This window comes from Ambystoma mexicanum, chromosome 4q, assembly GCF_040938575.1.
Source record: "Ambystoma mexicanum isolate Mex_15411 chromosome 4q, UKY_AmexF1_1, whole genome shotgun sequence".
NCBI classification, from domain to species: Eukaryota; Metazoa; Chordata; class Amphibia; order Caudata; family Ambystomatidae; genus Ambystoma; species Ambystoma mexicanum.
In genome coordinates, this window is record NC_090928.1 from 104,185,254 (window position 1) to 104,211,922 (window position 26,669).

Consider the following 26,669-nt stretch of genomic DNA (forward strand, 5'->3'; position numbering starts at 1 on the left):
CTCTCCCCAGGAGCTGCGGAATGATGCGGTGAAGCATAGAGTCCAGATGCAGCTGTAGTAAGTATTAACGGCGTCGGAGGACTGCAGGAGCCAAATCAGGTAAGCAAAGCGACAAAGGGGCCGGAGAAGTAGCACGTGGATTCCAAACAGGATGGCAAGCATTACGCTGCTTGCATACGCAGCCGGAGAAAACGCTAAGCTCTGGGTGTGGCCCAGGTTGGGGTTAATATAGTCCTGGACTACACCCAGCACCACTAGACCACCAAGGATACTTGTGACATGGATTGCCAGGGGGCTTCTTGGTTTCTGTGTGGCATCCTGCTCTGGGGGCCAACTTTGTGGAGGCTGCTGCCAGTGTTTGCAAACTGCAGCCTACGCCAGCCAGAAACCCTCAATGTCCAGGCCTTGCCCACATTATGGGCCTGTGTTTTGCTAGGGATCATGACACTGAGCCCGGAAGAGGGGGATCCAGGGGTGGAAAAGGTATCACCCAATGGACAAGCAGAAAGGAACTTTTCTTTATAAATTTGGAACACATCAGGTCCTTGGAGGCAAGAGACTCCTTGTAGAAAAGAGACTTAACCACTGAAGGTCCTGATAGCAGAACTGTTTCGTGCTGGGAAAGCTCCAGCGTGTGCTGCGCTCAGGAGTCCCACCTTGTCCCGTGCTCAAAACGTGGGGAAGGGAGACCCCCGGCTAATACATTTGTGAACACTTCTTTCTTTCTTGTGAACTTTATCCCACACTCTTTTTGTATTTAGCCTAAGGATTGGCAATCGTTTTTTTTTCTTAGTATAGGCCCTTTTATTTGACAAGACGCCACTAAGACTGCCTTCTTATTATTTGATGGCAGTAGCTTGTTCCCATTTTAGATTTAGGTTCATGTTAGGCGTTTTTACAACTCGCACATACAGTTTAATAAACAGCCTTGAACTGTGATCACTTGTGTCTGTTTTTACTGTTGCCACCATGAGTTATTTACACCTCCTGCCAAAACTAGTCTATGCTGACACTAGCACTTGCACTAAACACCAAAAGACCAGGCAAATTACTCCCTTCTCCTGGGGCTTGCTTTCCAGCAATGTCCTTTTCAGTATAGGATCTTCCAATAGAGCTTAGCTAGTTCTTGTACCAGTTTATTCAGTTCTCATAGGGGACTTTTCCATGTCCCTCTCTTTATCTCTCCTTGCTTTCTTATAGTCTCCTCTCAAGTGACCCCGGTACCGTGTAACTCTTACTCCGTCCTTCTCAATAGCAAGGTACAGACTTTCTCTTTTCTGCCATTTCTTTCACCAGTTGCACAATTCTCCTGTTAGCATTTGCTATATCTTTATGACTATTAGTTTCCTCACTGGGATCTGTGTCATGTGCCCAGTTATTAGTCTCACTCTTCTTACAATTTGTCCACTGTGAGACATTCTGTAGAGCCATCACTGATTCCCAAATAAAGATCTCCTATGTGGCCAGGGGACGGCAACCGCTACATGATCCTGACCCTAGGGGTGATATGATATGGCATTTATAACAGGGGTGGTATTATGAGGGAGGATCACATGGGAGGAGACGGCTGACGGGCAAAGGTGGTGAACCCATCCAGAGAGATGCAGTATTTTACTCTTTCTACTGAAGAAGACATTATAACACCCATGTTGTTAATGGCTTGTTGTCACCATGTAAATCCCTCATTGTGAAATTCAGAAAGCCCTTCCTTTAAATCATTCTAGGCAAAATTCTATTCATCCTTCAAATACACATGCATAACTCTCCTATGAATTATGTTTTTCTAAGAGAAACGCCTAACCAACTTCATTTTAGAAATACCATGATTTTGAGGGACTCAACTGCCATAAAGCCTCAAGTACTGAGACTAGGAAGAGAAGGAAGGAGGCAATTCAAAGGGAAAGTGACTCAAAGGTGAACAAGCTGACTAGTTTTTGTAATGCACGAGTGTGCGAGACATTTAAAAATGATGTCTGCATTCAAGTCAAAGAAAGAGCCAGAGAACGTGGTAGCAGAGTCAGAGAGAAGGAGGCAGAACGCCAGCGAGCAGTGGCGAAGATGATTGCAGGCACATCCAGATAGCAGCTCACAACCGCAAGAGATGCATACCTGCTTGGCACAAAGGGAAGAGAAACACAGCGGGCACCTATGGAGGACCATCGGAGCTCTGGCAGCAGCAGCAAGGTTGCCAAGAAAAGCAGCGTTCCTCTTCCCGGATCACAGACATGCCAGCGAACAAGCGTAGGATTGCAGGAGACACTGAAAGAAGGTCTGCGGTGTGAAGGAGGCCTTCACAGAGAAAGCGTCCTTGGAAAGACGTACCACGGGTCGGGGATGCTACGAACAACCGGTGAGTCTACCGAGAGCCATTGGGGACCCCCAGGCGTACCGACAGACATTTAAACAAGTAAGTGAAACAAGAGTATTTGAATACCGCCCGGATAAAGCACAAAAGCAAGAATTAAACAAGCCCCAAATATTAAATGTCACTATTGATGAAGCCATGCAGCGCGGGTACTTAACCATTCTGGCTTCCTTTGCCCAGTCTTACTCGAATGTCCCTCCTGGGACCCTCTTCTTCCTGCCAGATTGTCAACAGTCTGCTCCTTCTGCAGTCCGTCTCAGACATATTTTCTTCACAACTGTTTTGCCGGTGTGTTAAGCAGTGTTCTCCCTGGGCTTTCGGTCTCCCTGCCGCTGCTGCTTTGAAACTGATGGGTCTCGCTCTGACACTGTTTTTCCCCTCCTTTTATGACACTGTGCTGGGGCTTCCTCAGCTTCTGGTGATAGTCCCTTTTCTGGGTTAGAGCCATATTCATTACAACTCCTTTGGGTTTCTTAGTCCCAGCACCTGGTAGGTACTTATTCTTAATTATTCCATACATTTTACTCATCTCAGTATTGGAGACATATTGGTCTTCTATTTACATCACAATAGCAAATGAGAGCAGTTTCTGTCAACAGGTTGGTTCTGAATACATCTCTGAGTGAGATGGAGCGGGAGTTCCTCAGCAGAACAGGAGTCCTTATCCCCAGGAGAGGAGTTTCTCCCTGGGAGGTCCTGCTTTCCGCCACCCCTACGGGGAATAGCATAGCGGACTCACCTCCCTAACCTCACAAGGAAAGGCCCCCTTAACCCCTAGGGAGAAGTGACTGAATCCCACGCTTCGTCACAATAGTTATCACCTGCTTTAAGCTGAACTCTTAAAAAAGGATGTTATCTTTCCCCCGGCTTCCAATGCCATCACTACTAGCCTTTTTTTCTTCCTGCCTATCCTTCTTGTTCCCTAACCCAAGGCACGCAAACATTGGGATCCTCTTTGATAGCGAACTCCATCTGCAACAATGCATCACTAGCACTGCCTCTTGTACTTCTAATAACTTCCTCAACATTCGGAAAAACATTTCATTTCTTACTTCCCACTCTACGAAAACTCTAATCTCAAGGCTCATGCCTAGCCAACTGAGCTACCTTGTATTTGCTTGCTACTCCTTCCTCCCTCTAGACAATGTCCTTAACTTTACGATCTGCACACTCTCCAACCTACCCAGATCCTCCCACACTTCTACCTACTGACATGCTGGTTAGCTCTCCATGCACAAGCGTTCCCTTTTCCTTCTCATAATCTACAAAGATATCAATGGTCTTGCTCCTCAGTACCCGACAGTATCCGTTTACTCACCATGATGTTCCCGCTGCTCCTCCTCTACACTCAACCTCTCTGGTCTAGGCCCCTGCATGGGACATTGAGGTCCCTTAAACTGGCTTACCACTTTTCACATCTTTGTGCTATTGCTACGGTTTCCGTCGGGGGAATGTCTCTGATATCGGTACATATACTAATGTACTTTCTGATCAAAACAGACATGCCTTTTCTCCAAGTAGATACAAATAATAAAACGCAAATATAAAATACCACCAGGCTGGGGTGGCATTGGAGCACTATAAGGTACTTCTGTCTAAGTGCACAATTGTTAAACTGGGTCACTGAATGAAGTTATGGACAAAGCAAAAAACCAAGGGCAAGTTATTTGGGATTCTTCAAATCGAATACTTTTTGGAGTGTTATCTCATGCTAGCTCAATGATACCAGTTTAATGAGTCCCCTAACCATCCAGAATGTATTTGGCTCCAATCCTAAAGCAAAGGTTACCTGTGCCAAGCCTACTACTTTTGGTGCACTCTGGTATAATTGTTCTATTCACACCAGATCCTCAAACTCTCCATGTTCTCTTGAAGCTTAGTAAAGAGGCAGAGACACCTCCTCGAACTATCATCATGCCATCTGACGACCTAACTTTCCAACTAGGCATTTGGAAAGATTTCCAAACTCGTTCTAGGGACAGCAAGCTACTAATGGGAGTCACAACTTATGTAAGTACCAGAAAAGGACCAAAGAAGGGTTACAGTAACTCAATGCCATAAACTGAGCTCTCAATAAATGAGACCTACCTTAAAAATCTAGTCACATAACTGCTGCTCTATATATACACCTGGGAATTGGCTGGGAACACATGCACTCATTGCTGATATTTTATTTAATTGTTGCTTTGGAAATGTGCCTCTTAGAAACAGTTGCTTGCTTTAAAGTGTAAAAAACAATTGCTTTCCCTAACCATCCAAGATACCTGCTTCAAACCATTTACCTGTTTCCAAGTAGGAAGGTCCAATGTTTTTCGATATAGGTACAAATATCTTCTTTCCACCTGAAGTAACCCTGACGGCCAGTTCCTTCAAGAGACAGGTTGTACATTGCCAGCATGACAACCTGCAGCGCAAAGAAAAATAAGATTACGCATTCAGAATTTGACCACAGTAGAAATCGCCACAGTATATTAGTGATGATGCAAAGGCAGCCAACTCAAAACAAGAAGTTAAAAAGTATATGGTTTTCACCATAGTGACGTCTGATATTTGTCCGTCGCCTCCTTTCCTCGTACTCAACAAATATCCAAGCTCCAAGGAAATGGAGATTGCTCTGCCAAGCTTACGAGAAATAAAGGGTACCGTTTTCAGGGAGTTAGAGCGTGTCTTAATGCCTGGGATCTGTACCCTCACATGCTTACCCATGCCAGTCCTTTTCTCACAGTTATTAACAGACCGATTGGAAATGTACTAATGACGAAGGAGGGAGGGCTGAATGGAGGCAAACTCAACCATTCAATCAATGCTTCATCCAACAAAGTTCATAAATAAAAACTGGAGGAAACACTTTAAAACATAGTACATTCTGAGACTCCAGGAAATAAACCATTAAAAAAAGATATGTTAATGTACTCTAGATCTGAATAGACTACCTTGTGTGAAAAATAATTTGAGCAAGTTTCCAAGGAGTTATTCAAAATTCTATTCCTGATGGTCATTCTATTAGGTAGAAATCATGCAACAGCACAGCAAACAAAAGGAATCTGTAAAAACATTGAAAACCTTTGCGTTTACTACGACAATGTCATATTTCTTAAAATGGATCAAAGAAACCTTTTTCCTCAGTACAGAATAAAAATAAAAAAATAAGGCAAAAGAGTATTCAGTTTATTAGTTGCTCCTGGTTTTCAAAGCAGCACTGGCATTCAGGTATCAAGTTAGCCACACTTCTCCCGGCATTCCTACAAAAGGTGCCTTTGCGAGAAAGCAACAGGACACCAGGCTTATCATTGCCTTTCCAGCCCACCAATTCAGTTTAGAAGCGTTTTTTGACGATGAAAATAAGAATTAAGATTGAAAGCATACTACACAAATTAAATTGGAATGAATAAATACTGTTCACTATAATAGTTATCTATTATAAAATGTGAAGTAACAAAAGGACAAATTCATCTAGTAAGAATAAATAATTTAACTTTTCTACAAGTGTGAAGCAACACGCATTTTGAAAACCTAAGTATGAAGTAACACGATTTGAAAAATTGGTAAATAAAAACAATTAACTGAGCATTAGCTCTTTAAGAATCCAAGCTGTTGTCAACTATTTGTCCTATTATTTGACTCACCAGCAATAAATTATAATTTGTACTCATCATTTGACTACAAAGGTTGGCGCATTGAGAACCATTACCAATTTTTCGTTTTTTAACCTTTTTCCTCAGTACAAAAAAAATATATATATGGGCACTGTATTAGTGGCTCCTGGTTTTTCAAAGCAGCACTGGCATTCAGGTATCAAGTTAGCCACACTTATCCTCGCATTCCTACATGAAAGAGTGAAAATGTGTTGAGTAGGCTCATTCTAGAGTGGCATAAAAGCAGTCAATGTTTCTCTTTCCGAACAAGTGACAAGTAATGAGGAATGCCATTTAGCTGTACCGGGGGCAAATATACATATAAGCTTTGTTATTTTCCTTTTTCCCTCTTTCCCCTATAGAGTGCTTACAATCCCATAAAACGTCCTCCTTAATAAAGGATAGTTCCGGGACTTTTTTTTTATTGTCCCTACGGGTCGGCCATGTGTTTGTAAGCATAAATCGGTAGATCGTAGGAAACTTTCCTATGGACCTTACCCGACTTTTCGCCCATTATCGCACTCGAAATCAGCCTCCATTTTGTGATAATCCTATCATTCCGCCGCATCGACCTGGCTCACCTGCCTTTGCGGCACTAAATCAAATCCCCCGCCCCTGAAACAGACTTTATCAAAACATTCATATTCCCGCCTCTATCCGTGACGTGACTGAGCTGCGTAGGCAAACGCGCCCAGGCGTCTTCTACGCGACTCCACACAGACCCCGGAAATCAACACAGATCAGCTCACAATACAGCGCACCACAATTCGGAATATGAAACTGTACTTTGAAATCAAACCGCAAGATTGTAAATGTGGTAAAGTACATTTATTTGACATCAAATGTTTAGAGAATATTCAGCGATTTGCATTTTTATTTGCTCATGTTCCAAAAAGTTCGTATTGAGGAACGCGATGGTCCTTTGCTGTACACAGGGTCTTAGAGCATCTCACAATACAGCGCCACAATTCGGAATGTGAAACCGTGGTTTAAAAGCAAACGGCAAGATTGTACATTTGGCAAAGTACGTTTATTGGACATCAAATGTTTAGAGAATATTCAGCGATTTGCATTTTTCTTTGCTCTCGATCCAAATTAGTTCGTCTTGAGGGAAGCGATGTTCGTGTGCAGTACACAGGGTGTTGGTTTACGATAAAAATAAGCTCTTCGGTCGCACTGATAATCGCATGGCTGTTCCAACAACGAGGCACTAGGCCACCACAACGGTAGGTATGTTGCATCTAACCGTTAGTACCGCGTAAGGGCATACTTGTACTTGGCGATCGTCCCATAAAATGGTCAGGGTGGTAACGTTGTTCACGCGGAGAAGCAACTGGCGGCTGTAGAAGCCGTCCGCCGGTGTCCGGTACTCGTGACACAGACAGTAGTGAATGATGTACCTAAAAACATAAAAAATGAAATTAGTCTCACCATCAGATCCTTATTAAAATCATAGCGAGGACAGCGCTACTGGGTGTACACAAGTGTTTAAAGGCGTGGCGAGGCAGGGAGGAGGGGGGAGTGGAGTACAAGGTAAGTAGCATAAAATAATAAATAAATAGGGCCAGCTGGTGGCAAGTGCAAGGTAAGTGCAGAACAAGTGCTGGGAAGGGGGGGCTGTAGGATACTGAGACAGTCCCCCAGTGCAGGGGTTGACAGGGAGGCAGTGCAGGTGGAGAGTGGAAGGGCCCAGGACCGAGGTCGCAGACAGTGGACCAGTTGTAGCAGGGGAGAGGGAGAGAGAAAGCAGAAGCAAAGAGGAAGGTTTTGAGGTGCTTCAGTAAAAGCAGATGTTACTCCTCAAGATAGTGCGCGGTAGAAAACAATATGCCACATAGAACGAACAAGTACAACTGAACCCGTCTTTAAAGCCACTGTATAGTAATGAAATTGCGGTATAAACTCATCAAAAGTTACTTACATTATATTTGCATTTTCCATTGTGTCTCTGTGTAGGGCAGACCCGAAACACCACTCCTTCTTTGCCGACGTTACTACTTCTAATGAACGTGGCTCATCGTTTCGTTTCTGAAATTTTATTCATTATCTTTTCTTAGTCTTTCAGGATGGTCCCGGCCTGTCAAGGTCAAATCACAATAGAACCTTATACTGGGTCGTGGGCCGTTCCGCCACCCGAGCAAAACATCAAAGCAGCTGACCTTCACTTTGAGCGAGCACACATTTCTAGTTAGCTCCAGTTAGTGTAAGGGCATCTTGTCTGCGTGCCTTTTTTTTTATTGTCCCTATGGGTCGGCCATGTGTTTGTAATACGGAAACATTCTATAATTTTTGTAAAAATGATTTATATTACTGTTTGGTTTAATTGCAATGGGCCTGCAACATGAGGAGACTCGAGAGAACAGACAATCAAATTACAATCATTTAAACCGTGATGTGTATTTCTCAATGAGCTCTGCTTTAGGTGGACATGGAACAGAGGCAATGTTGGGTGGCAATGCAGTTGTCCCCTGCATAGGTTCGTTCACCACTCCATGTATGTGCCTATCGAGGACATCTACGATAAGTCTCTCAATAAACTCATATTGCATATCCTCAAACACTGGTTTGATCACCCATTGTTTACTTCTTTTAGTGAAGGCCTTATTGTAGCGAAGCGTCCCTAAAGTTCCGGTCGTCCTACTTTGTTGACGGCCAACATTATGGTTATGTGCCAAGACCGCTAGAAGAGTCCGATTTATCATGCCTTCCATGCCAAAATGCAATCTTTTGGGCCTGTACTTTAGGCACATATTGTGGAACACCTCCAAATCTCCTGTGTGGCAGAATTCCGTGAGTCCCCTCAAATCTCTTGTTATAGTTTTATCAAATACAATCTTTTCAATGGCCTTGTGAGTGGGTGATGAAGGAATCAACCACTTCTTCTTCCGTGCCTCCTCTGTGGACAAATGGCCATGTTCACATTTGTGGAAATGCTCATTTGTCGACCATCGATGTACGTTGCTACAGTGCAACATTACTGACCGCCATTTTTCCAGGAGAATTTCCAACGACCCTTCACATGTTTTTGAGCTCCACCAAAGATGGTTGCTGATTGACTTGGACCACTGTGAAATACCTTGCATATCTTTTTTTTTTCCTGCAGCCGACAATTTTTTATTGATTGTTTTTGCAAGATGCCATACGTCAAATTGGTGATTTATATTTTTGTACTCTTCTCTCATTGTCTTGGCAATTGAAACGTGTCTGTCCGTGGCTATCAGGTCGATCACCATTCCCCGCGATTGTAGTTCTTGCAATGATGCTACAAAGCCAACTTTCTCCATGGCCACTGAGGATGTACTTTGTGACACCTGCACGACCACCGAACTCACAATTTTCTTACTTTCCATGTCCTGAAAGTGGTAGGTGCAGTACTTGGCTGAAAATCCTGGGCTGTCGCACTGTCCATCACCGGCTAGCCTGAAGCGTTTGCCCGCGAATGTACTTTCCATTGACATTTTTTCCATTCTCCGAGCTTCGCTGATGGCTGGAAATAGATAATCGGTTTGGTATTTGTAGAACTGACTTTTCGCAATGAAATGGATTCCCACAAACTGAAAGAAATACTGTAACTTTTTAAAACTTGAACCACTAAAAAGTGCGGCCGCTGCACAAAGTAGATTGCCTGCTGGCAGTTGCCCCAGCATGGGTTGTGCAGACCATGCGAACGGATGATATTGTGTACAGGTGGCATGTATTTTAAGGTTAGTGCCTCGAATTGCACGAGTCACATTAATCAATGGCTCCCCACATACTTCCCCACCAACCCAATGCCCACATTTCATCATCATAATAATATCCATCAAACAGCTATCGAATACAATGAATTTGGCCTCTTTCCTTATACTGTCACTCTGCATCCCAGCTGGTTCGGCCTGTAACGTTGAGGACATGTCACTCGCATGAAAGGTACAATCTCTGATATCGTCTTCCGCTATGCTGAGTGATATTGATGGTGTTTCATTGTCGTCCACTTCATTCTCTTCCATTGCAACATCTGTTCCTTGTCCGGAGATGGGAGAAAAAAACAATGTCTTCAACTTTCGCGCGCTCTTATTTTTTGCGGGTGTGGATTCTGTGAATTGATCTCCGACTGCATCCAAACTACCAGGAGGACATTCACTATCAATGGCTGGTGGTGGTATAGCTCTGTTGTCAATCACTTCATATTCTTCCCATTGGCACGATGCATCTCCAGTCTCAAGTCCCTGCCAAAAGGTTTGACAAGCAACATCTCTCGTTCGCTTCACTGTCTGTGTAGATCTAGTTCTTACACCCACTCGCAACTAGAGGACAGATTAGAAAAGGGATGTTCAGTTTAAACACAACTTACAGTATTGAACTATTGACAGTGAAAGACAACATAATATAGTGAACAGGACACTAACCTTCTTTTGCTTTCTTTTCTTTGAAACTTTCTTGCCTCGAACTTCAACATCTGGACGCTGTTGCTCCGACTCGTGTGTGCATGTCTCCACTTCCTCTCGCGCTGCAACGACTATATTTTCATGATAAGCACATCCATCACTCACTGAGGCTCCATCGACTCCCTGAAACATAGAACTTTCATTAGTATGTATAATAATATTGAAAACACAAAATGTACTTGGGGACCAATACCCATACGTACATCTCAATAGCAAAACACGAATGAACGCATTGTGTAGAACATTCAAACGACAATAGTTCACGCATTGTTGATCTAGTTAGATTGAACTGTCAAGATCCATACCTCGGGCTCCGCATAGACTTCCATTGATGATATTATTGAAGATGACGCTTCAGCAACTCCCTGAAACACAGTAATTGCATTAGTATGGTTTTCTATTTTGTTTAAAAGAACATAAACTTTCTGCAGGCGTCAACGGCTCATCTAAATAGACCTGCACAAATGATCAGTTGTCTAAAATAAATAATGGATATCTAAATATGATTCGATTTGCTCCATCGTTGGAAGTGTCACCACCCAGAGATCTGCATCAACTACTAGGGGTGATGTTCTTGTTGAAGAAGCTCCGTCAGCTCCCTGAAACATAGTACTTGCGTTAAGGAAGTATAGCGGATGTAATCACGTCATTTGATCTCGCATGATTGATCTGTCAGTATCCATACCTCGAAATGCATAAGAACATCAAGGGACGCTGTAACTGCGGTGCACACTTCTGCAAGCTGTTGCGCCGACCCGTAACTGCATGCTCCCCCTTCTTCTTGGACTAATGCTCCATCGACTCCCTGAAACATAGGACTTTCATTAGTAATGAACACAATATTGAAAAAAGAAGACACATAGGAGGGCGACGACAGAAGGACATACCAATGGCTAAAAACGAAAGAAACATTGTGTGTAACAATCACGCTACAAGAATGCAAGATCTGATGATCTCCATCGATGGAACTGTCGGGAAACGTACCTCGAGCATCTGAGTGACATCTACGGTTGTCGTCAATGCGTTGGACTCCTCAGCATCTCCCTGAAAGACAGTACTTGCATTATTTTGGATAACAATAATTATAACTGAAAACAAAGACTAGAGGACGAGTACTGTGGTGTACCATTAGGTAAAATGATTACACGATCAATTAAAACTATTGATTTACATGCCTAAAACAAGTCAGTGTCAGAATAGCTAAGTAAGATTACCCGATAGGCGCTTGAAGTGGCTGATGACTGCAATAACGACACGGATGGAGAATCTTCCGCCTTCATATTGAGTGGATACATAAATGGGGAAATTATTGTTAGCTAATGCTACACACTACCGCAAGGCCGAGAGACAAATACGTAAACTTGACTCACCAGTGGAGGGATGTGGACGAATAGAGTGGGAATAGCGGTTGAGAGCAATTTTCGCCTCGCTCGCGGTGTTTTCTTCTTTATTAGCAATGATGTGGATTACATGTCTGGGCTAAAGTGCCTGCTGCAGATGCGGTATCGATCACCCCTCTTGTCCGCAAAGACTTCAAGGACTCTACTTTCTAGCTCAGAGGCTGGATATCCGCAATATCGGACCCATTCTCTTATCTGATCTATTGTCTTAGGGAAAACATGCATTATAGTATCTTCAGATTTGTTATGGGTCTTCGAAGGGCAACCGCCAATGGAACAGGCAGGCATTATGGAAAGTTCTGAAAAGTAAAGATCAACAATTCTCTATGAATACCAATGTGTTAAAACATTAAATGACACATAAAAGGTTCAATGCAAGGTCCGTTTTGGTTCTTGGAACTATACACGTTATTCACATGCGGATAAGTATTTCAATAACTTTCAAAAAATAGAAAAAGTAATTTGACTAAACTCAGAACATGTGACTAGTTCCTTGCATGTACTGTCGTGAACGAAAAGAAAACATGGATGCAATTTGATGACTACTAGCAAATAGATATAAATTAAAAAATTGGACGCAAAATGATTATGGTACATGGACTTACCTTGACGAACAAACAGTTAGATGCAGGGATCAGAGTAGTTTCTTGTCGTAGAACAGGGAGCAGTTCACAGGTTGCAAACTGACGAGTTTGCTCAAAGTGGTCACGGAAGTTCACAGAGACGAAGAGCAGATAACCAGCACCTTCACGGGTTGACTAGCAAAGCGCAAAGAAGTTCTCATTAGAAATATGAAGTGGGTTATAAAGAATTCGAAACAGGGGTGTGTTTGTGAATGAATGACGTGTATATGTTGTGGCATTATGCGGTCTGCAGGGGGCCGTCCAGCGTGAGGGGGGATGCTTGGCAGGAGACACAGGGTCTGGAGGTAGACATGGGAACAACAAACCCATGCTCTATAGACCACTTTGAAGTGTACATGGTCTTTGGCACCTCTTGGCCTTTATCGCTCCCTGACAGCTCCACTTGCCAGCAGCGCAAGTACCCCGGTGCGAACTGCCTTTGATAGGGCGGGGGGTGGATCGGGGCGGTGGTCGTGCAGACAAGACACAGGAAGACTCGTGAATGGAGACACACTTATGTGGATTGCAGGGGGCCGTCCAGCGTGAGGGGGGATGCTTGGCAGGAGACACGGGGTCTGGAGGTAGACATGGGAACAACAACCCATGCTCTATAGACCACTTTGAAGTGTACATGGTCTTTGGCACCTCTTGGCCTTTATCGCTCCCTGACAGCTCCACTTGCCAGCAGCGCAAGTACCCCGGTGCGAACTGCCTTTGATAGGGCGGGGGGTGGATCGGGGCGGTGGTCGTGCAGACAAGACACAGGAAGACTCGTGAATGGAGACACACTTATGTGGATTGCAGGGGGCCGTCCAGCGTGAGGGGGGATGCTTGGCAGGAGACACGGGGTCTGGAGGTAGACATGGGAACAACAACCCATGCTCTATAGACCACTTTGAAGTGTACATGGTCTTTGGCACCTCTTGGCCTTTATCGCTCCCTGACAGCTCCACTTGCCAGCACAAGTACCCCGGTGCGAACTGCCTTTGATAGGGCGGGGGGGGTGGATCGGGGCGGTGGTCGTGCAGACAAGACCCGTTTGCCGCAGGGCCTCACCAAGGAGAGGCCATCTAACTGAATGTAAGAGGATGGCTGCAGGATCTACTACATGGAAGGCAGGGGGGTGAGTTTATAAATACCTCACCCTCCCAGGAGAATATATGGGGGTCATCTCTGTACCCGGTGCCCAAAAAGAGGATTTATTATGATCAACCATATTTATTATTTGCCTATAACCATGTTTTGTATCAATAAAATCCAACAGCTTTTTATTGCCAACGCTTGATGCCAACCCACAAAATAATATATGTATGACTGCTGCATATATGGGTTCAACGGTTATGTGGATTGAAGGTGTGCGGCCAGCGTGAGGGAGGATGCTGGCCGGAGACATGTGGTGTGACAAGACAAGGCACTGGAAGGCTATTCAACGGAGACACACTAGATTCATTTAAAAAATCAAAACAACCATTGCTAAAATATATGTTGGGCTTTATTTTAGATTTTAGTTAAACATAAATAATAAACATTACACATTGTAAAGTTGAGGTTGCAGCACATCGAGGGAAAATCCGCGGTATTGTCCACTGTCACTGGGGAAATGTTGTCTAATGGCAAGTACCGCACAGGCAGGTATTACTCTCCGAACGCGGTGTCCGAGCCTCCCGTGAAGCCACCAAGTGAAGCAACGATAGGCCACCAGCCTGTACCACCTGTGAAAAAAAAAGATGCAAACTGTATTAAACTGACCAAACTTTCTTATCAATGTCGATTCAGGTAACACATGTCATTTTTCTTAGAAAAAAATTATATCTAGAAAATGCACTATATGGAACCAATTTACATGCGTTCGAATGATATGTAAATGTAATTTTATATGTGGGAGACGACCATGAAATAGTGGTGGCATCACTGACATCACAAACAGAGTATACTTACTCGTTACTCGGATTACGCGGACGAACAGTGCCACGAAGTTCGTGCATAAGCACCATCATCATCCTCAACATTGTCCGTGAGAGGCAGGCTTCCCTGAACTCTGGCAGCTCGGTGATGCATTGCGGACTTTGCTCGCCTTCCTGCAGACTTTGCTCGCTTTCCGAAATGTAGGCCAAGCACCCGGAATTTTCACGGCAGCAGCAATTCTCCTCCTCAGTTGGCATTAGCTCGCACCGATTGCACGTGCACCAGGTGGAGACGCCGTCCATGCGACATGGTCCAGGCTCTTCATCCGTTGACTGGTCCTCCCAACTGCCGTCCGAATCCCCATCGTTTTCGCGTGCTTGCCTTTCCAGTAGTTCCTCCTCGGTGTACTCGGGCTCGTACATATACGGCATTATTGTGGCCATTGTGCGGTAAAGATAGTAAAATAATTTACAGAGATGGTACAGGTGTTCACACGGGCTACAAGCGGCGAAGGTAGCTGACCAGAGCACTGAAACGAGTCACAGAATACTCAAAGTAACACAGAGAGAGGAATGGAATCGAAAATCTGCTGCTGTATGTTGTGAAACGGTCTGTTTATACTTATTGGGGAAAGAGGCGTCCTGCCATTTCCATGGCAACACGTCAATAGCTGAGGCGCAGCGATTGTTGACACGAGACGTGCTTGAAATGGGCAGTACGCGTCTGCTGATGTCAGGCTCAGGGGCGGGGGATTTGATTTAGTGCCGCAAAGGCAGGTGAGCCAGGTCGATGCGGCGGAATGATAGGATTATCACAAAATGGAGGCCGATTTCGAGTGCGATAATGGGCGAAAAGTCGTGTAAGGTCCATAGGAAAGTTTCCTACGATCTACCGATTTATGCTTACAAACACATGGCCGACCCGTAGGGACAATAAAAAAAAAGTCCCGGAACTATCCTTTAAGTAAGGGCTTTGTGTTTTTGTCACTGGTCTCTAGTAAGAGAAAGAATGATTCACGCCCTTGCGTAAAGAAAGGATTGCTTATGCTGTAGATTAGCTACAGAATTTACTTTGCAAAGTTCAGCTTTGTGATTTTTCTCCTTATGTATTGTGTCGGGGCTGTGCGATGGGTCAGAAGAAGGACGCAGACTCTTTAAGACATTTTTCACCAAGGGTTTTTCAACAATAATGTTAAAGCCCAACTGTCCCTATAGCTATGGGGTATACCCTACCTAAAGGAATAACTGAAGTGCTCATCAGTCATCGTACTCCATGTCCCCAAAAAATATGTCCACCATCCAAAAGCTCTCTGACCTTATCACTATTATAACAAAATAAAGTAATGACTTATTTCTCCTGCAGGGTGCTAAAGCAAAAACAAAGAGGTGATGGCTGGAAGGTTTAGACTGAATCTTAACCACTGGCGTTGCTCGGGGCAACCCTCCAGACCATCGTTCTTCGCCTGCCAATCCATTACAGAAGGGGAAAGACCATATGCAAATCAGGCTTGGCCCCACCCCTAAAGGGGAAGTCCAGCCCGAACTGCTAGGTCACATCCCTTCTGCACAAGACCACAAGCATTGCCCCATCGTTGGAACAGCAGATCCACTTGATCCTGTCATAGTCCCCACTCGTGGCACGAGCACAGCTCCCTGCTGAGTGAGTCGGCGAAGGTGTTCTTTATTCCTGCCAGGTGGAAGGGTACCAGAAACATCCCTTGGGCGACGGCCCAATGTCACAGATCCTGCGCCTCCTTGGATAGAGCTGGGGATCTGGTACCTCCCTGCTTCCGGATGTAGAACATTGTGGTGGTGTTGTCGGTGAAGATCCTCACCACCTTGCCCTTAAGGGACGGAAGGAACGACCTGAGGGCCAAGAACACGGCTCGGAGCTCCAGGACGTTGATGTGTAGCGACTTCTCCTCCGGGAGCCAAAGGCCTCATGCGTGGGGATCTCCGGTGTGCGCTCCCCTACCCTCCAGGGAGACATCCGTCGTCACCGTCTCCTGGTGTGCGGGGGTCTGGAAGTCCATCCCCGCCGCGAGATGCGCGCGGGTGTCCCACCACTGGATCGCTTGGCGGAAGGTCTCGTTGAGCGAGATCCTGTCTTCGAAGCTGCCCGCCGCTTGCATCCTACGGGCGTCGAGGAACTCTTGCAGTGGACGCATCCGCAGCCTGCATAGGCGCACAAGGTAGATGCACGAGGACATCATGCCGAGAAGGGACTTGATGGACTTTACCCTGGCCACCTCCATGACCGACAGTCGTTGCACCTTGCCTAGGATGGCCTTCGTCCTTTCCTCCGACGGAGAGGCCAATCGCGCCACTGTGTCGAGCCTGGCTCCCAGAAACAGTGTGATGGGACCAGGTGGGATTTCGCGTAGTTGATGGAAAATCCCAGATCCGTGAGTAGCTGGACGGTCTTCGCTGCGTGTCCGACAGCGAGTTCTCTTGTCCTTGCACGGATGAGCCAATCGTCCAGGTAGGGGTAGACGTGGATCCCCTGCAGGCGCAGGCACAGCCGCACCGCTACTGGTGCTAGGCACTTGGTGAACACCCTAGGCGCCGACTTCAATCCGAAGGGGAGGGCCTTGAACTGGTAGTGCCGTCCTCGGACTACGAATCTGAGGAACTTTCAATTTCTTCTTAGAATGGGGATGTGGAAGTAAGCATCCTCCAAGTCCAGCGACGATAAGAAGTCACCCTCCTCCAGCTGTCCCTGGAGGTGCTGGAGTGTGACCATCCAGAACTTTTGGGACTTGATGTACTTGTTTAAGCGACGAAGGTCCAGGATGGGTCGCCAGCCGCCGGTCGTCTTCCTTACGAGGAAGTAACGTGAGTACACTCCGGAGCCCCGGAGCCTCTTTGGGACAAGCTTGATGGCTCCTTTCTTCAGCATCGCCCTAACTTCCAGCAGCAGATGAGGGACGTGGTTTTCCTTCCTGGCCACAGGAGGAATGCGGGGGCACTTTTTTAGAAACTCGACAGTGTGCCCGCGGGCCAGGGTATCCAGCACCCATCGGTCAGTGGAGATCGACTCCAACATGCTGACGAACTTCGCCAGCCGGCCTCCCACCGGGGTGCTCAGGTGGGGGCCTGACACTACGGCTGGTTTAGTCCTGTTGGGAAATGGCCTTGCCGCCTTGGCCTCCTTGACGAGATCCTCCTGACTTGCCGCGCCCTCTGTAGGCTTCCTGTGACAAGGAGAGGGCCGCCTGGCGGTACGTCGAGGAGCCGCCACCGAATCCTTTGGAGGCACCTTGCTTGCCTCTGGAGTTCCAAAAGGGCGGCCGTCGTTTTTGCAAAACTCTGAAGGCCTGCGCTGTTTTCGTGTCAGCCTTGATGGCCTGAAGTGACTCGTCCACTGTCTTGCCAAACAGGTGGTTTCCGTCGAAAGGCATGTCCAAAACTCTGGTTTGCACCATCTGGTGGAAATTGGTTGCCTTGAGCCACCTATGCCGGCGAAGGCAAACACTGTTGCCCATCTGGCGGAAACCGGTGTCACCAATGTCCGTGGCTACTGTTATGGCGTGGTCCAACGCCACCTCACCTTCCTGCAGTATCTCCAGGGCCTCAGCCCTCTTGTCCGGGAGGAAATCCAGCAGAGGGGGCGATCTTAAACCACAGCTCCCTGTCGTAGCGGGCCACAATCGCAAAGGCGCTGGCCGCTTTAATCATCGTCGACCCGTCGTCCCATGGCATCCAATTTCTTCCCTTCGCCGTCCGGACGGGAGGTTGAAGTTGAAGCCGTCGCCCCCGCCGCTTTCTTCTTGGCCGCCGCCGAGACTACCGAATGCGGATTCGGCTGCACCCTAAGGCACATGGGGGCGTAATCCGGGACCCGGTACTTCTTCTCTTACCGGTCTCTCTTGGCAGGGGTCATGGACGGGTTTTTCAGGAGCTCCAGCCCCTCGTCCCAGAGGTCGTCAAGCAACAGGACCGACAGGACCGTCTTCCTCTTGGCCTCACGCCGTTGATGGAGGAAACCTGCCTTGTTCTGTTCCACCGGGCAGAGCTGAAAGAGCTCGGATGCCCTTGCGATCATGGCATGGAAGGAGCCAATTTCGTCAGGCGGGGGGGGGTTTCGATGGAAGGCCCATCCCGTCGTCACCACCGTCGTCATCCGTCCCCGTCGTAGCCGTCTCTGTTCCCGTGTCATCCCTGGGATCCGGGGAAGGAGATGAAGGCCTTGAGGGCCGCGCAGGCTGGAAGGGCGGTGGGGGATGAGTTCTCCTCCGCTTGCTTAGAGGGCTTCCCGGCGGTCCAGGCTCGCTGGGTCGTCTGTTGGGGTTAAGGGCAATCTTGTCCTTATCTCTGTGCACAAGGCCTGGATAGCCATCAAGATTGCTCCTGAGCTGTCCTGTGGCCCAGGCATCGGCTGCGACGGGCGCAACAGTTGGGGAGTGGAATCAGACACCTCCACGGGAACCTCGTCGGCGTCACCGTCGCTTTCTTCGTCTGCCTCGTAAGGAACCCTCCCGTGGGACCGGAGTTCCTCTGACCTCTTGTCCAGGATCTTCACGATTTCAGCCAGCTCCTGTTCAGAGGCTGGATCTGTGTCAGTGATGGCCACGGGCCCCCCCCCTCTTTTCCCACTGGGGTTTTCACAGGGGTCTTATCGATGGCCTGAAAAGAGGATTCCCTCTGCGGTGGCAGGGAAACTCTGGGCCCGAGGTCGCCTCCACTGGGGTAGCCTCCACAGACTTCCCCAGGGCCACCACGACTCCCTCGATAGAGGCCTTAGCCGGGTGAATCAAAGTCTTGACGACTTTGGACGAGCCTGAGGCCTTCACCTTGGGGGGAGGGTCGCCGCCTCGCTCCCCCTCGGCTTTCTCCGTCAGGATCGACCGGGGCTTCTCACGAAGCTTACCCGGGTTCTCCGACTTCCATTTCCTGAGCCAGAGCGTTGGCTCGTAGTTGATGGCGTCAGTGAAAGTGCGCCCTGCCTGGCAGTTGAGGAGCCCGACCGTTCGGCGCCGCCGGTGCCCGCGGACTCGCGGTGCTTTGCCTTTTTTTGGGCCCCCATCGCCAGAGCGTCCTTTTCGTCGGACCTCTTCTTCTCAGCTGCTGCCGGGCTCTTCCCCTCCAGCCAGTTGGTGAGGCGGATCCACCGATCCTTCATGGTCCGTTCCGACATTTTCTTGCAAAACGCACAGTCCTTCTCCATGTGCGTTTTGTCTTTGTGAAGGCAGTAGAGGTATCTAGAATGCTCGTCCTCCTTGAAGACATTCTGTATTCCGCATCCAGGGCAGCTCCGGAACAGCTTGAATCCGGATGCCGTGCTCCCTTTTTCCTGGGCCATGTCCACATGGGGTAGGCCTCAAGAATCTTCTGGAATCCTCCAAGAGGCGGGACTCGACGAAACTTCGCCCTTGAGGGGCGTTGAAAATTCCGAAACGGGTCCCTGTTGATCGGAAGTAGAAACGGTAGAGCTTGAGGCTCGATTGACCGAAAAAATGAGATTAAACTCTTTGAAAATTCGCAAAACGCAGTAAAAGCCCGAGAGCTATAGCACGAGGACTCGCAACACTTGAACGTGCAGTAAAAATCTGAAGATGGCTGCCAGAGGAGGGGCTTAGGTAGAGGGCAGTCATTGGCTGGGGGCAGTATGACCTAGAGACCAGTGTTTGGTTACTAGTAGAAAGACAGTTCAGAAACAAAACAAACTGTTTTTTTCTTTACCGAGGATTCCCAGCCTGACAGGGAATATTCATGAGCATGTGAATCCATGCCAGACCCCATGCTGGAGAAACCACATTACCATTCTCCTCCCCTTCAGGCATCAGTATTGTTCTCCTCTTGGAACTATCACAGTTCACATTCAACAATGATATTTCATTTCTATTCGACTCTCCTTCAGAGAGCGTTCTCACCTCGCTAGCCTCAAGGGAAGGCGATAGTGGCTCCCCCTGGAGAGAAGGGACAAATTTCCTTGATGATTCGTCACAGCTGCTTTATGGTTGATCCAAACAGCTATCCACAACAGTAAAGTTTGAATAATGCTAGGTGTCTAGCTCCAGGGGAATGTTTTATGAAGGAGTTGAAACTGTGACTCACAGTTTTTGTCGAATAAAGTTGTTACCTTGCTCAGATGCCAATGTAACCCCAAATACCTGCTCCTTGTTTCGCTACAGACACCGATTTGGAATTATAAACCTGTAGCATTTTGTCAGTACGTTCAATATTCAAGCTAGGAACCAAATCGAAATATTCCCCATTTGCTCTGTCTATCTTAACTGCTTTACCTGCTAAGAGTAAATCCAAAATTCTAGTATGTGCAAATCTCAAAGCTAAAATATCATAAGCAGCACAATACTTCACCATAGAATGACCAGATCATACAGCTCTAGGAGTTTGTTCTTCAAAAATGGACTGATTAGTGTTGACCACTAAGCCTCAAATCTCCATACAAAAGGTCCAAGTTTCATCCAGTCTTACCCCCTCTAAATTTTCAACTAATACATTTTTATATAAATTAAAGAGGCCGGGAAGAAAAACACATCTCACACGCCCTCCAGTGTTAAGGGACTGTCATTTTGCGGTTTCATAATTAACTTTAGCAGTGGTATCTCTTGAGATGCTCCATCACCATGCACGCAATGTCTATGTAAGAGCATTTAATTCCTGTAACTTTTCAATAGCAGGAATCTTTTTAATGAAAATAAAGGCCCAGGTCTGATCCATAGATGCCAAATGACATGATAACCCACAAGCCATAAAGTACCCGGAAATTAGCATGACTAGGTTAAGGCACTGTAATTCAGTGTCTAGATCCCCTCGCTAAACCTAAAGTGCAGGCCATCAAGCAAACAAAAGTGGAAAGTCACTAATAGTATCAAACAGAGCGTTTTGCCAGTTAGTTTAGAGGAACCATTCAAGAGTCAGATTTGTCTTTGAAAAACAATGCTTTGCTTGCTGCCTTTTTTAATCAATTGGGGCGATTACTTTGGCTTGTTCTCCAGCTCCAACTGAATTATGCGATTAATGACCCAGGTTAATAAAGGGGGCCACATGCCCAGCAGGATTCTAGCGCTTTTGAAGGTAGTCTGTTTTTGTAATCCATTATCCACGTCTTTTAGCGGGACTGGGGGGTAAACTAATAAGGTCTTTGTTCCCCTGGTGTTACAGCAGCATTAAGAGTTTAAAATGTTTTATTTGAATGGAGGACAGGTGAGGAGGGACATGCAAATGTATCATACATCAGTTTTGTTCAGCCAAAGAAATAACCTTCCAGTACTTCTTTGAATCATTACAGTTAGCTGCATCTATTGGACTGTCCTAGTTTCCTCAGAATAGGGCTTTTTAGAGCTTGACATATGTCTTTTTATACAAGGCCTTAAGTCCTTATTCTATCTACTTTAGTGCCATAGAAAGACTTTATATTTTTACAATACGGAGTATCACAAATTCCTTTTCTCATGGTTTCCTGTTAGAGTTTTTCCTGTTTTCTGTAGAAGGTCCTCAAGAAGATTGGCGTATACTTATCATATATGCCCGGGTCTAAGCAATGGTTAATCTCAACTACTTTATAATGTATATTTCTCTACTTACAGGAAAGTTTACTGAATATTCTCTTCTCACTAAGAGCAAGAGTATTTTCTGCCCTGATAGTACTAATCAGGTGTTTTCAAAAAAAGAAATATATATATTTTTTCAAATCTCTTTATTAGCATGTCGTTAAAGTAAATCACAGAATAGTGAAATACAGAAAGGAATAGTTAACCAGAGAACACAAATCAAAACCTCAGAATGAAATAACACATCAATAAGCAAACATAATCAAATAATCCCCCGACATACCAAGAACTTTTCATTTATGTAAACAATAAAAGAGCAAAATACAACAGTTAAAATCATCCAACATAGAACACACACACAAACACCAACAACACATAGACATCAAACAAAACTCCCAAAAGAAAAAACACCCTCCCCCGTTTTTTTTTAGTTATTTGTCTTCCTTTTTTCACTTCATACCGCATTTTCATCTCTACCCACAACTCATACAAATCCATAGCCTACATAGTCAATCATACAAGGCATTGAAGGGACCCCCAAATGAGACTGTATACCTCCTCTTTGCCTTTCGCTCAAAAGGAAAGCTTTTCAAAATTTGATAAGGTGCGCAAATCAACTAACCCATCCTCCACTGTAGGCTTCTTCCTAGTTTTCCAAACCCGAAGTATCAGTCTCATGGCCACCAATAAAGCCTTATTTATCCAACCACCATATTTCAAAGAACGCCTACACCTACCTCGACGTAAAAATAAGATGATGTTCCCACCCGATCTCTGTAAAACTACATCTAAAATGAAATCAATCCTATCAATCACATCAACCCAGAAATCTCGAACTCTAGAGCAATCCCAGAGAAGGTGTTTAAGGGTACCAACTTCCTTTCCACATCCCCAACATAGATTATCAGCTTGTAGCCCTAGTTTAAACATTTTAACTGGTATCCAGTATACCTTACCCACCACTTTCTGCCTAATCAGACGCAAGTTCAAATCCGTACTCACATTGACACTTACCCGAAGATATCCTTCCATTCCCCGTCTGTAAAATATATATTTAGATCATCCAACCACACCAATCTCAACTTATCCCATGCCTCAACATGTTTATTTTCCAATTGCATAAAATTCATATATGTACGTACTGAATACTCTTGGCCTGTAGCAATTGACATAGTGCAGGTTTGTTTTCTAATGAAACACCAATCATTCTTTGCCTAAGACAAATCAGGGAGCTCAGGTCGTCATATTTTTGTCTCTCTCGTTCATGCAACCCATATTTCCAGTGTATGTCTTCAAATGCCAAAAGATCATCACCATCTAACATATCACCTACTGTTAAAATCCCCTTCCGAACCCAAGTCTGCCAAATCAAATATCTGTCGTTCAATTTTTAGACCTCATTATGCCAAAGAGAAGCATCTTTACTAAAACCATATGACTGGCCATTCTCTCCAAACCACCCCCGCAAGGTTTGCCAGGTTGCCACTATAGACTTCAACTTCAATCTATTAACCGACATATTGCCCATAGTATAAAGGCTATCCAAACGATAAGGACTGCAAATCCCTCTCTCCATGCGCAGCCAGATAGCACCTGCAAAGTCATCTGTCGTATAATAATAAGTCCCCTTCTTAAGCAGAAACGCCTTACAGTATTTATACAAGTCAGGATATCCAAAACCACCTTCATCCACACTTTGCATCAACATAAATCTAGGGATCTGCGGTCTTTTACCCAACCCCCACAAGAAACTTTGAAACAGTTTCTCAATCTGCAAAATCTGTTTTATGGAAATTAAGAATGGAATTGACTGAAATATATATAACACTTTCGGCAATAAAATCATCTTTATTGCATTTATCTTAGCCCATAATGACAAATGAAGTCTCTCCCATTGTCTTATTGGATAAACAATTTTATCTACAAGTTTATCAATATTAAATTGCATAATTTTCCTCAAATCACCAATGATATATATACCAAGATACTTAACACAAACAGGGGACCATTTGCAATTCCAAACCTTCAAAATATGCTTACTACATTCATTAGACAATGGGAATATCTCAGTGTTGTCCCAGTTTATCTTATGACCCGAAATATCACCCACTTCCTCAAACATCTGTTTCAGAACCAATCCACACTGTTCAGGATTAGACAGCAGGACCACCATATCGTCAGCATAAGATAAAACCTTAACTTCCACACCCCCAACACATAAACCTCTGATATCTCCACACTGTCTAATATAAGCCGCCAACGGTTCAAGTGCTAAATCAAACAAAAAAGGTGTTTTAATTGCACATTTCCCCCTCTGCATTACCCCAAAATAGCAATGGAAAACCCATTATGAACAGCTAATTGCAAAAGCTGCGTAGTCTGAGAACACGGAGCAAGGTTCAACTGTGGAGCAAGACCTCCTCCAGGTCATCCACGTTTTAATTGCTGATAAAGAATTAGTAAAGCTGTATACATCAGGAATACCTACCATCCAGCTTCCATGCAAGGGTATGTTGTTAAATGTGTAATGTGAGGAACCTGAGGGCGTCCTCACTTCTTTTCACCCATGTATCCTCCTCTCGGGTGGCCCAAGAAAAGGCCATCACTCTTGGATCCTGACTCTGCAGGTGGATATGTGAGGGAGGATCACCCGGTGGGGGAAGACATGGCAGGCAGATGGTATCCCTCATTTCCTTTTCATAACAAATCTTCTATCCCTAAAGCCTTTATAAGCTATTGTCAGTCCTTTCCCTGTTCTTCCCTTAAAACATTCCCCAAGAAACACCAGTGCTGTACTGGGTCGAGGTGGAGATCAAACTAGAGAAACACATCCTCATTTTATAAACACACACATACAGACATCTGTTGTGCACTGGGACGAGGAGGAGGCCAGCAAGAGTAATGCAGGACTACCCGTTCAACAGTCAGCGGTCTAGTCCTTTCTGGACAAATCCCGGGGGTGTGAAATTTAAAAGCCGGAAGCATTGTGGAAATCAAGTCAGCTGTGGAAGCAGGGCTACGGACTGCTGGGTGAAAGCAGACCTGTCCTGAAGAACAGAGTGCAAGCGGAAAGCTTGAGACCCTTCAGAAGATGCTGAGTGTATGCAGTGTGACCGAGCGAAGCAGTCCCGTGAATCCAGAACTGAAGGAGAAGCATCGCTGGGTGAGGAAAGCCACAGAGAGCCGCTGGGAGACTAAGCGAGGCACCGCACGAGAAAGAGAACTTGTGACGGCAGATGACCTTGCAGGAAAGCCGTAAGCTCCGACCGGACAGAGTACCAAGCTGTGGGGCCCCGGCATGGCCGGCAAGCATGCAAAGCAAGCAATGAACATCGATTGGAATGGAAGCAAGCATTTCTGTGAATACCGATTTCAGTGAAAACAAGTTTAAGCACTTTTGGACACTGATCAGAGTGAAATCAAGTAGGAGCACTTTTGTATACCGATCGGGATGAATATGTTTGTGAAACTAACCAGGTTACTCACCGTAGTGACCACCTTACTCCTAGTCCATAGTCCCCTTTCCTCCATACGCCTGCCCGCCGTCCCCTCTAATAAGGTTCCTCTATTATTGCTTAAAGGTCTCTGACCTGGTGATAGAAAAGGACTGATGGGCGATGCGCTGGGTGGAGCTAAGAAGAGCGGGGTTACAGCCGCATGCGGTACCCCGCGTAAAAAAAGAGAGGAAGGACACATTTTTGAAAAATGTGATGGTTTTTACAAGTGCTACGCGTCCCTTCCCACAGGACGTAGGAATGTCCCATAAGTATGAAGGAAAGGGGACTATGGACTAGAAGTAAGGTGGTCACTACGGTGAGTAACCTGGTTAGTTTCACAAACGCATTCACCCCGATCGGTATACAAAAGTGCTTGTATGTCCCGTCCCCTTTCCTCCATACTTGTGAGAGATTGACAAGTAGTTCCTCACAGGAACTACGGGTGGATGGAAACCCCCTTACTGAATAAGGTTGTTCAGCACAGCCTGCCCAAACTGAGCATCAGATCTGGAGCTCAAGTTCAAGCAGTAATGTTTACAAAAAGCAGATGGGGAGGCCCAAGTAGCCACTTTCGCAATGGTCTCCCAGGGGACATACTTTTGAAAGGCAACAGCAGCTGCCTTGCCCCATACCAGATGTGCATGAATCCCTTTAGGAGGCTGTAGACCCTGAACAGTGTGAGACTCCGTAATACAAGAGTAATCCATCTGGAGATAGTCGCTTTGGAGGCCTGCGTGTCTTGCGGGTTACCAAAGGTCACCAAAAGTTGAGAAGAACTAATTTCAGAAGTTCTGTCCAGGATTTAAGAGCTCTTCTAACATCCAGGCAATGCAAACCCCTCTCAGCTTCCGAAGCCGGGTTTGGAAAGAAGGCAGGCAGTGATATTGACTGATTTAGAAAGAAATCGGAAACCACCTTTGGTAGTAAAGAAGGATTTGTCCTAAGGACAACCTTATCCCTGTGGTAAACTAAGAAGTGATGCTCCACAGCAAAGCTTGGAGTTCACTAACTCGCCTTGTCGAGGTAACAGCGACCAAGAAAGCCACCTTCCACGAAAGGTGCTTAAGATCTACCGTAGCCATTGGTTTGAAAGGCTTATGGCACAAGGCCGCAAGAACCACGTTCAGATCTCACGTCGGATGCGGTTTGCGAACAGGAGGGTAAAGACACATAAGACCTGCAAAGTCCTGTTTAATCACTGGGTTTGACAGTGAGAAAGAGCACTGGTCCGTGGATAGGTAGGCAGCCACAGCCAAAAGATAAGTCCTGCATGACAGGACGTGGATGCCCGACTCTGCAAG

The 26,669-nt window shown here is 45.9% G+C and overlaps 1 protein-coding gene across 2 annotated transcripts in view; it reads right to left on the minus strand.

The window, feature by feature from the left end:
• Positions 1-26,669, minus strand: part of KAT14 (lysine acetyltransferase 14) — a 939,559-nt gene that overhangs the window by 768,298 nt on the left and 144,592 nt on the right. For both annotated transcript variants that reach the window (XM_069607541.1, XM_069607540.1), the window contains exon 3: positions 4,648-4,769. In XM_069607541.1, coding sequence (XP_069463642.1) covers positions 4,648-4,769 — 122 coding nt within the window. The remainder of the gene's footprint in view (positions 1-4,647; positions 4,770-26,669) is intronic.